Genomic DNA, 12,597 nt, shown 5'->3' with positions numbered 1-12,597 from the left:
CTGCAGCCTTATGCTTTAGTCACATTGGTCTCCTTCTAGTTCTCTGAGGTGTTTCAGGCCTCTTTGGACACTCTTCTCACCCCTTCAGTAAGTATTTAATAATGATGATGATACTGACATGTGTGGGATGCGTTAGGCCTTGTCTGATTTGCTTAAAATCTGTTACCTAACTTAAATCTCCATAGAATATGAGGTAAGTACTATTTTATCCCTGCTTCACAGATGAGAAGCTAAGGTAGAAGGAGCTTCAGTAACTTTCTGAAGAGTAAATAAGCTCATCAGTTGTGGAAATGGGACATAAACCCAGGCGTCTTAACTATATGCTCTACTAAGTGCATATTTTAATATTCTTGACATTTTAAAGAAAAATTCCAGTTGAACAAAAATTTATCAGGGGCCTTTTATGTTCATGCATTTTGCTATATCATGGCAGGCAAATGTTACATACATTTTTTTCACACTTATGTAAAATATGCATGTAGATGAATATAAATTTGACTCTAATAAGCATTTTTAAAGTTTGCATCCATAAGGTTTTTCATATTTCTTGATATAAATAATTTTCTAATTTTTATCTACAGTTCTCACTGTGGTACTGTGACACACACCTAGGCAGAGTCACAGTAGAGTGCCTTTAGTGAGGGAATTGCCCTTTAAAATTGAACAAATAAATAAAAAACAAATAATGGGTTAATTTAATAAAATACTAATTAATATTCGGACTTGTTTACTTGAGGTACAGATTTGCTTTGAAACCAGATAAGCCTGGTTTCTTCCATGAGAACGTACTGTGCAATGTGTAACATGCTGTAGTTGAGGACAGTTGGAAAGTGTTATTCCAAATGTCTCTACAGCCCCTTACTGGAGAATAGTTTATGTTAACTGGCAGGGCCATAGAAATCTTTAGGTGGGAATACATGCTAATATTTCTTTTAGTTTTACTACTTTCTTATTTTAGCAAGTGAAACAACCTGGAAGTGATCTTTAAAAGGGTTTAGTGACTAGTTAAGCTTTCTACTGTGGATAGAATAACAGAAATGGACTTTAAAAGATTTCATAAGAAATACTCTAGCAGTAAACATATGAAGCAACTTATGAGGTTATTGAAGGAATATGTGAGTAAGATTGACACTACTCTGGTATGCTTACAGTTAAGACTGGTGAGTACCAGAATAGACTCTAGGAGCTCTTTTCCAGTCAGGTAGAGAGAGAGAGAGACAGAGAGAGAGAGAGAAAGAATGTGTGAAATTATAAAATGAAGACAGTTAAAATTTTACATTTGTTCATTGGGATTTCAAGAACTATTGTTCTGAGAAGCTTTCGTAGGTAATTCTGTAAACGCTTATTTGTTAGGTTTTGTTGGATGTGCGTGTAAAAATGTTAAATCTGGAGGTTTTATTAATATATATTTTTAAATGTAAGTCAGCTAATAACTTTTTGCCTGTATTTCGTCACAGGACGAAATACATGTTCATGGCTGCTTTCTTTACTATCATCACTGCTCTTGTAGGGCTGATGTGAAAACCATAAAATTTTTAGGGAGTAATTTTTAAAGTTGAGTTATAAATTTTGTAACCTAGTGACTTTTGAAAATTTCGTCTTTCTCATAACACTTCCTTTTTCTTTTTTTTTTTAATAAATTTTGAGTAACTTTTCCATCTCTTGCACTTTAATAGGGCCCAAACATAGTGGTAGTCAATAAATATTTGTGGGATTTGACATTACAAGTGAATTCATTCATGTTAATGTTTCTGAGAATATTTTTCTAGTTATTTATGTTTATTAATAAATGGAAACATACTATGCATATTGCTTTGTAATTTTCCTTCATGCAAACTTTCTGATGGCGTATTTTCATTTCTTTTTCAATAGCTAACCCACTCTTAGAAGCCTTTGGAAATGCAAAGACTGTTCGCAACAATAATAGCAGTCGATTTGGGAAATTTGTAGAAATACATTTCAATGAAAAGGTAAGTGAGAGTGAGTTTCGGGGTAATACGTTTGGGGAGTGTTTTTGGAAAATACAGGGTCTTGATAGAACTGGTGCTGTACTTGAACTCATGGCAAATATATTAAATTTTCCTCTTTACTTTTAAACAGTTGGGATAATATATATGTTCACTGTGATCTCTATAAATACTATAAACTTACATTTAGTTACCTGTTTTTTCCCCTTTATTTCATAAATTACAACCTCTTTGATAGACAAATGATTATTAGAAAAGATAATTTAACATTGGTAGGTTATACTTTAAGACTTTAAATGCAAAAATGTAATTTCTCTGTTTTGTTTTTTAGAGTTCAGTTGTTGGAGGATTTGTTTCACATTATCTTCTAGAGAAATCTAGGATCTGTGTTCAAGGCAAAGAGGAAAGGAATTATCATATCTTTTATAGGTTGTGTGCCGGTGCTTCTGAAGATACTAGGGAAAGACTTCATTTGAGCTCCCCAGATAATTTTCGGGTAGGTTGGATGAAAAGAAATTTCATACAATTTTTGCAAATTGAGTTGCCTTCTATTCTAAAACTTATTTCAGTGGATTTTGATGTCTAGTTGCATATAACTTACATTAAGTTCAGTGTAATATGATAGAATGACTTTCGTACTAAGTAGATCTGTGTTGAGATTTACTGCTGAGTTTATAACACTATATGAGGAGGTACATAATGGGATAGGTAAAAGGATAGATGCTAAACCCCTTAAACTCAATAAGAAGTTTATAATAGTTCTGTAACGCTAGCTTTAATGTTACCTTTCACTTATTTGTAAAAAAAAGTTTGACCACTGAATTAATAAAGGACCCCTACTTGTCTTCCTTAATTCAGTTCAACAAATATTTATTCCTTGCCCATTGGGTACCAGGCATTGTGCCAGAGTTAAAAAGATAAATGAGACACAGTTCCTGCTTCTGAGTAACTTAAATTGGTGGGAAATGCACACACACACACACACACACACACACAGTCTGACTGATATGTCAAATGATAAGTGAGAGAGATGCATGGGGTGCTGGTGATTTTGGAAAAACTTTACTAGAACAGTTGATGCTTGATCAGAATCCTGAAGGATTTTCAAGTGTTAACTATAACTAGAGGAAGAAGCATGCAGAGGTATTCCTGGTAGATGCAAAAAGATGAACAAAGAAAGGCAGGAAATAGCTTAAATGGTAGGACAGGAAGGGGTGGGAGGTGAGGCTAGGGAGCTTAAATGGTAGGACAGGAAGGGGTGGGAGGTGAGGCTAGAGAGTTTGGTCTTACTTCTGTGGTGAGTAGGGAGCTGATCGAAGGGTGTTAAGTAGAAAGTTGGATATCAGGTCTGTACTTACCTCTGGGTTTAATATGGAAGATAGCTTTAAGAGGGTAGGGCAGGGGATGGATAGAAATTGCAGCCGTGGGTAAATGGGTTGGGAACCTGTGGCTTTAGGTGACGTAGCAGTTACTCAGTGCCTGAATTTGCTTTAGCGATGGCAGGGTTACTGAGGGAGGGGATGTGTGAAATAGCAGGAGGTAAAATTGACAGGACTTGGAGACTGAATTAGGTAAGGAGAAGGGGGAGTCTGGAATGATTTTCCAAAACACGATTAGGGTAACTGGGTGACTGTAAATACCATGTTGAGGCCAGGTGGAAGATTCATGGCGTGTAGGCTGAGTCCAGTTGTGGAGCCTGTGGGTCATCTGAGTGGAGCTGTTTGGAAGACTCTTGGGTAGACTAAGATCAGGTCAGTGCAGCAGGGACAGGTTTGGGAGATGTCAGTACCCTGGTGGTAGTTAGAACTGTGACAGTGAGTAGTGGAGGTTATCCAGAGAGATTGCATAACGTAGAAAAGCATGTGCCAGGATCCACACTCTGGAGTTGAAGAGGCTGAGCAGATGAAGAGTTGCCCCAGAAAGAAAGCACAAGTGGAGTGGTGAGAGAAGTACAAGGAGATCAGGAGTGCCAAGGATCACAAGTCAATATTGAGTTTCAGGAACTGGTGCCTGCGGGGTGGCTAGCGTAATGACAGATTCTCAGCTAGAAAGTAGTGTCCCTGTGTGGGCTGTGGGAATCACGGGGTGCGGGCAGGGAATGCAGTTTGTATGAAGTTCTCCAGGCGATTCTCACACTCCTCTTTGGCCAGAAGTCCTCCATTTGAGAATCGTGACACATATTTATACGTAATTATTGTTCTGTGTGTGAGCGTGTGTGTGTGTTTGCAACCTGGCTTCTTCTGTATTGCGTCAATCAATTTCTTTTAAGGTATATTTGGAAATGTAAAAACTCTGTTGTTTTAAAGTGCTTTCTAACTGCGTCTATTTGTATAATCCTGAAATGTTTAACCTTCTCCAGAACTCACCAAAGTCATAGGAATTTGAAGTTAGTTGCTCACGTTATCTTCATGACAGTAGAAGAGGCGTTTCTCTACAATGATTTTTAGAAAAGGAATATAAATTAATCTGAATCATATAAAATTTAATAATGATGATGTGGCTTTGTCAGCACCGAGTTAATGATAAAGTGATGTGACTATTCTTGTCTTAATATAGCATTTCTTTCTACTTGGGGGCTTGGGAACATAGTTTCTGTGTCTCAGAATGTACAGTCTTTCCTGGCACAAGGACAGCCATCCTAAGGGGGCAGCCACTGAAATGCTTTATCAGGTCAGAGAGTTTCTTGTCTCTGTGGCATGAACTGGGAGAGTCCTTTTGGTGATAAGAGGAAACTCATGGAACAGCATTACCTTTCACCCAAAACGCCTGCCATCTTGGATATTCCTCTCAGGCAGGTGTACACACACCTCTGTATTCCTTCCCCCAAATGATTCTGCCTTAGAGTGACTTAAAAGTGTGTTGGTCATTTCAACAGGCTTTTCTCGGGTTTAGTTTAGACCTCCAGTCATAACTCAGGGGTAAAGTTGTAAAGACAAAGGAGAAACTCTACAGCAGGGTGAACGCTTCCCCCCCCCCATTTTTTTGGTCACTATTCTATCCAAATTAGTATGTAAAGAACTGTAGAGATACATCTGTTTGAAAGCACCCATATTAACTCCACATGTACTTTAGAAAATAGAAGGTTTAAAATGCTTGTATTTTTCAAAAATTTGAAATATTTTTGCACATGTTCCATGGAAGCATTCGTTATAGTCATGCAAGAATCCTTGAATATAAATAAAGCTTGGATAGAATGAGAATGGGTGACAAGAATAGTTATAGCTTTCTAGTTACAGAAAAGTTAGAAGAAACAAGTATTTTTCTTAGGTTTTAACATCAAGTGCATCTGTCCAAAAGCCAAGTATTTGATAAAACAGTTGGGGCGGGTGGATAAAACTCTTGGTAGCAAAGAAAACATTTGTTTTGGCTCCATATAGTTAAGCTACTATTATCCTACTAAATAAAAGAACTCTGTTTTGAAACAGTCGATTGAAAATGCTTATCAGTATTATCCCCTCTCCCTTCTATTTTATTCTTTCCCCCAAGATTCTAGGCTACAAAGAAAAATTCACTGCATATTATTTTCTGGTTTTAACTGTATTTTAATATTTCACTGTAATGGGGGGAGATAAATGTATTGATCATCTAAAGTATTAATTTATCCCTAAATCATTCAAAATTTACTGTAAATTTTTTCTTGGTATATAATATGTTATCGATATGTTTAACCTTGGAATTCATGCCATGGGACAGTGGAATCCTAGTGACCTGATATAAGAAAAGCTGAGATGTTTAAAAAATTTTCTCATCCTGTTCCCTGTGCATGTCCTTCCTGAACGACCCCCACCCCTTAAGTGTGGGTAAAAGATTCTCTTCAAGACCAGTATATTATTTTCTTCTCAGCTGCTTCCCTTATTCTGTGTTTGCAAAGCACTTAGCCTTTAAAGGCTTCTGGGCAGGAAAGTAAATCATTGAGATAAAAGCTGAAATGGTTATTTGAATACCTGTGAAGGTTCATAAAGCAAGTGTTGTAATTTATGTACAATTAGTGTTAACTGTCAGTCAGTATGAAAGGCATGTTTTGAAGGACTGATTGTAAAAATCAAAAATTAAGAAACTCAAGAATATTATTTGTTAATTTTTCAAAATTTGAATATTACTCAAAATATTAAACCACAGTGTGGGTCCTTATTTGAGACTTTTCACATATTTAGTTCATATCTTATGAACTGTATCTTCAATAAGATTTAACCCTGAGAAGATTTAAAATTGCTATCTTTGAGATGTAAATTCGGGGCCTCAGACGTGAAACCGGGGTCACTGACGTAAATCTGGGGCTCGGACATGAATCCGGGGTGCAGATGCCTGTCAAGCCCAGGCGGAGTCCCTGGTGCACTGGGTGGCGTGGGCGGCGTACATGGCCCAGTTCTGACCCTGAGGACACCAAGCCGCCCTGTGTGCCTCAGGCCACCACCCTGCCCCTCCGGTGACTCCAGGTCCCCACCACCGTGCCCCAGCCAAGCAGTTCCAGGGATGTGGATGTCCGTGTCTTTGGAGGACCATGACTTCGCCTGCCACGTGCTTGCAGGATCTTGGTTCCCAGGCCACAGGTTGGGCCTGAGCTTCTGAGGTGGGAACTCCGAGTCCAGACCGCTGGACTAACAGGGAACCTCAGACACCAGGGAATATGAGTTGGAGTGTGGCCTCCTGGAGGTCCTCATCTCAGCATCAAGACCCAGCTGTATCCAACTGCCTGCAAACTCGAATGCTGGACGTCTCAGGCCAAACAACCAGTAAGACAAGAATACAGCACCACCCATCAAAAAAAAAGTGAGGGGGCTTCCCTGGTGGCGCAGTGGTTGAGAGTCTGCCTGCCAATGCAGGGAATGCGGGTTCGTGCCCCGGTCTGGGAGGATCCCACATGCTGCGGAGCGGCTGGGCCTGTGAGCCATGGCCGCTGAGCCTGCGCGTCCGGGGCCTGTGCTCCGCAACGGGAGAGGCCACAGCGGTGAGAGGCCCGTGTACTGCAAAAAAAAAAAAAAAGTGAAACGCCAAAAACATGTGTTATGGACGAAGGAGCAAGGTAAAAACCTACAAGACCAAATAAATGAAGACGAAATAGGCAACCTACCTGAAAAAGAATTCAGAGTAATGATAGTAAAGATGATCCAAAATCTCGGCAATAGAATGGAGAAAGCACAAAAAAACATTTAACAAGGATCTAGAAGAACTAAAGATGAAACAAACAGGTATGAACAACACAATTACTGAAATTAAAAATACTCTAGAAGGAACCAGTAACGGAGTAACTGAGGCAGAAGAACGGTGAGCTGGAAGATAAAATGGTGGACATAACAGCCAGGGAGCAGAATAAAGAAAAAAGAATGAAAAGCATTGAGGACAGTCTCAGAGACCTCTGGGACAACAGTAAACACACCAACATTCGAATTATAGGGATCCCAGAAGAAGAAGAGAAAAACAAAGGGTCTGAGAAAATATTTGAAGAGATTATAGTCAAAAACTTCCCTAACATGGGAAACGAAACAGTCAATCAAGTCCAGGAAGAGAGAGTCCCATACAGGATAGAGAGTCCCATACAGGATAAATCCAAGGAGAAACACACCAAGACACATATTAATCAAACTATCAAAAATTAAATATAAAGAAAAAATATTAAAAGCAGCAAGGGAAAAGCAACAAATAACATACAAGGGAATCTCCATAAGGTTAACACCTGATCTTTCAGTAGAAACTCTGCAAGCCAGAAGGGAGTGGCAGGATATATTAGAAGTGATGAAAGGGAAAAACCTACAACCAAGATTACGCTACCTGGCAAGGGTCTCATTCAGATTTGATGAAGAAATTAAAACCTTTACAGGTAAGCAAAAGTTAAGAGAATTCAGCACCACCAAACCAGCTTTACAAAAAATGCTAAAGGAACTTCTCTAGGCAGGAAAGAAAAGAGAAGGAAAAGACCTATAAAAACAAACCCAGCCATGGAAGTTAATTTACAACTGTATAGATATTGAAAAAACTATAGAGATTTACCTAACTACAGAGGTACATTTTCACACTTGAGGAGAAAATAAGTCATCTTTGGATTGTAAAGCTTTAGGCAATGGTCTTATATTTTCCCTGGAGAGGATTATTTAAATTCCAACATATTAGAGTAGAAATTTTCAAAAAGACTATGATGAGTACAGAGAGTTGACTGCTTATTTTTTCTGTATGTAAGTACAGAAAATTCATTTTCTATATCCCTTGTCTACAAGACAGACTTTGTATTTGTAGGATATTTGACCTGGCTCTCATTATGTTGGTGTAAGTGTAAGAACTTAGACACAAGGGCACAACACACTTGTTATTAGCTGTAAGGTAAATAAAAAAAAATCTGCTCTGATTCAGAAACCTCATGTGTACATTCAGGACAAAATAATAAAGACAAATAATAAAACTTCACATTCTGTCAAAAAATTTCTTGTGGAAATTTTCATTAAAATTTTATTATCCTGTAAAACAAACAAACAAAACACCCCAAAACGATTAAGAAAATGGTAATAGGAACATACATATTGATAATTACCTTAAATATAAATGGATTAAATGCTCCAACCAAAAAACATAGACTGGCTGAATGGATACAAAAACAAGACCCGTACATATGCTGTCTACAAGAGACCCACTTCAGACCTAGGGACACATACAGACTGAAAGTGAGGGGTTGGAAAAAGATATTCCATGCAAATGGAAATCACAAGAAAGCTGGAGTAGCAATAGTCATATCAGACAAAATAGACTTTAAAGTAAAGAATGTTACAAGAGACAAGGAAGGACACTGAAATGATCAAGGGATCAATCCAAGAAAAAGAAATAACAATTATAAATATTTATGCACCCAACACAGGAATACCTCAATACATAAGGCAAATGCTAACAGCCATAAAAGGGGAAATCAAAAGTAACATAATCATAGTAGGGGACTTTAACACCCCACTTTCACCAATGGACAGATCATCCAAAACGAAAATAAATAAGGAAACACAAGCTTTAAATGACACATTAAACAAGATGGACTTAATTGATATTTATAGGACATTCCATCCAAAAACAACAGAATACACTTTCTTCTCAAGTGTTCATGGAACATTCTCCAGGATAGACCATATCTTCGGTCACAAATCAAGCCTTGGTAAATTTAAGAAAACTGGAATCATATCGAGTATCTTTTCCTACCACAACACTATGAGACTAGATATCAATTACAGGAAAATACTGTAAAAAATACAAACACAGGGAGGCCAAAAAATATGCTACTAAATAACCAAGAGGTCACTGAAGAAATCAAAGAGGAAATCAAAAAATACCTAGAAACAAATGACAATGAAAACACGACAACCCAAAACCTGTGGGGTGCAGCAAAAGCAGTTGTAAGAGGGAAGTTTATAGCAATACAGTCCTACCTCAAGAAACAGAAAAATCTCAAATAAACACCTAACCTTACACCTAAAGCAATTAGAGCAAGAAGAACAAAAAACCCCCAAAGTTAGCAGAAGGAAAGAAATCATACAGATCAGATCAGAAATAAATGAAAAAGAAATGAAGGAAACAATAGCAAAGATCAGTAAAACTAAAAGCTGCTTCTTTGAGAAGATAAAATTGATAAACGATTAGCCAGACTCATCAAGAAAAAAAGGGAGAAGACTCAAATCAACAGAATTAGAAATGAAAAAGGAGAAGTAGCATCTGACACTGCAGAAATACAAAGGATCATGAGAGATTACTACAAGCAACTCTATGCCAATAAAATGGACAACCTGGAAGAAATGGACGAATTCTTACAGAAGCGCAACCTTCCGAGACTGAACTAGGAAGAAACAGAAAATATGAACAGACCAGTCACAAGCACTGAAATTGAAACAGTGATTAAAAACCTTCCAACAAACAAAAGTCCAGGACCAGATGGCCTTACAGGTGAATTCTATCAAACATTTAGAGACGAGCTAACACCTATCCTTCTCAAACTCTTCCAAAATATAGCAGAGGGAGGAACACTCCCAAACTCATTCTATGAGGCCACCATCACCCTGATACCAAAACCAGACAAAGATGTCACACAAAAAGGAAACTACAGGCCAGAATCTCTGATGAACTTAGATACAAAAATCCTCAACAAAATACTAGCAAACAGAATCCAACAGCACATTAAAAGGATCATACACCGTGATCAAGTGGGATTTATCCCAGGAGTGCAAGGTTTCTTCAATATATGCAAATTGGGCTTCCCTGGTGGTGCAGTGGTTGAGAATCTGCCTGCTAGTGCAGGGGACACGGGTTCGAGCCCTGGTCTGGGAAGATCCCACATGCCGCGGAGCAAGTGGGCCTGTGAGCCACAACTACTGAGCCTGCGCATCTGGAGCCTGTGCTCCACAACAGGAGACGCCGCAATAGTGAGATGCCCACGCACCGCAATGAGTGGCCCCCGCTTGCCACAACTAGAGAAAGCCCTCGCACAGAAACAAAGACCCAACACAGCAAAAATTAATTAATTAATTAATAAACTCCTACCCCCAACATCTTTTAAACAAACAAACAAACAACAACAACAAAAAACTTCTTTCTCTTTCAAGGAGCATACTAAAACTCACCCAGTTTTGTAAAATACACCCTAGGGAATAATTACAAGATGGAATAGAGCTCTCATTACCCATTAAAAAAAAAAAAAAAATATATATATATATATATATGCAAATCAATCAATGTGATACCCCATATTAACAAATTGAAGAATAAAAACCATATGATCATCTCAATAGATGCAGAAAAAGCTTTTGACAAAATTCAACACCCATTTATGATAAAAACTCTCCAGAAAGTAGGCATAGAGGGAACCTAACTCAACATAATAAAGGCCATATATGACCCACAGTCAACATCATTCTCAATGGTGAAAAACTGTAACCATTTCCTCTAAGATCAGCAAGAAGACAAGGTTGCCCACTCTCACCACCATTATTCAACATAGTTTTGGAGGCTTTAGCCACAGCAATCAGAGAAGAAAAAGAAATAAAAAGGAATCCAAATCGGAAAAGAAGAAGTAAAACTGTCACTTTCTGCAGATGACATGATACTATATATAGCGAATCCTAAAGATGCTACCAGAAAACTACTAGAGCTAATCAATGAATTTGGTAACGTAGCAGAATAAAAACTTAATGCACAGAAATCTCTTGAATTCCTGTACACTAATGATGAAATATCTGAAAGAGAAATTAAGGAAACACTCCCATTTACCATTGCAACAAAAAGAATAAAGTACCTAGGAATAAACCTACCTAAGGAGACAAAAGACCTGTATGCAGAAAACTATCAGACACTGTTGAAAGAAATTAAAGATTATACAAACAGATGGAGAGATATACCATGTTCTTGGATTGGAAGAATCCACATTGTGAAAATGACTATACTACCCAAAGCAATCTACAGATTCACTGCAATCCCCATCAAACTACCAATGGCATTTTTCACAGAACTAGAACAAAAAATTGCACAATTTGTTTGGAAACACAAAAGACCCCGAATAGCCAAAGCAATGTTGAGAAGGAAAAACGGAGCTGGAGGAATCAGGCTCCCGGACTTCAGACTATACTACAAAGCTACAGTAATGAAGACAGTATGGTACTGGCACAAAAACAGAAATACAGATCAATGGAACAGGATTGAAAGCCCAGAGAGAAACTCATGCACATACGGTCACCTTATTTTTGATAAAGGAGGCAAGAATATACATTGGAGAAAAGCCAGCCTCTTCAGTAAGTGGTGCTGGGAAAACTGAACAGCTACATGTAAAAGAATGAAATTAGAACACTTCTTAACACCATACACAAAAATAAACTCCAAATGGATTAAAGACCTAAATGTAAGCCCAGACACTATAAAACTCTTAGAGGAAAACATAGGCAGAACGCTCTGTGACATAAATCACAGCAAGATCCTTTTTGACCCACCTCCTACGGAAATGGAAATAAAAACAAAAATAAACAAATGGGACCTAATGAAACTTAAAAGGTTTTTCACAGCAAAGGAAACCATAAAGAAGATGAAAAGACAATCCTCAGAATGGGAGAAAATATTTGCAAACGAAGCAACTGACAAAGGATTAATCTCCAAAATACACAAGCAGCTAATGCAGCTCAATATCAAAAAAACAACCCAATCCCAAAATGGGTAGAAGACCCAAATAGACATTTCTCCAAAGAAGATACTGCAGATTGCCAACAAACACATGAAAGGATGCTCAACATCACTAATCATTAGAGAAATGCAAATCAAAACTACAATGAGGTATCACCTCACATTGGTCAGAATGGCCATCATCAAAAAGTCTAGAAACAATAAATGCTGGAGAGGGTGTGGAGAAAAGGGAACCCTTTTGCACTGTTGGTGGGAATGTAAATTGATACAGCCGCTATGGAGAACAATATGGAGGTTCCTTCAAAAACTAAAAATAGAACTACCATATGACCCAGCAATCCGACTACTGGGCATGTACCCTGATAAAGCCGCAATTCAAAAAGAGTCGTGTACCATGATGTTCACTGCAGCAGTATTTACAATAGCCAGTACATGGAAGCAACCTAAGTGTGCACCTACAGATGAATGGATAAAGATGTGGCACATATATACAATGGAA

The 12,597-nt window shown here is 38.0% G+C and overlaps 1 protein-coding gene across 1 annotated transcript in view; it reads left to right on the top strand.

The window, feature by feature from the left end:
- Positions 1-12,597, top strand: part of MYO6 (myosin VI) — a 145,370-nt gene that overhangs the window by 71,746 nt on the left and 61,027 nt on the right. The window contains exons 8-9 of the mRNA XM_082855955.1: positions 1,873-1,970; positions 2,299-2,463. Coding sequence (XP_082712081.1) covers positions 1,873-1,970; positions 2,299-2,463 — 263 coding nt within the window. The remainder of the gene's footprint in view (positions 1-1,872; positions 1,971-2,298; positions 2,464-12,597) is intronic.

Source organism: Leucopleurus acutus (assembly GCF_964270905.1).
Source record: "Leucopleurus acutus genome assembly, chromosome: 15".
Classification (NCBI taxonomy): Eukaryota; Metazoa; Chordata; class Mammalia; order Artiodactyla; family Delphinidae; genus Leucopleurus; species Leucopleurus acutus.
This window is presented reverse-complemented; position numbering and strand designations above follow the sequence as displayed.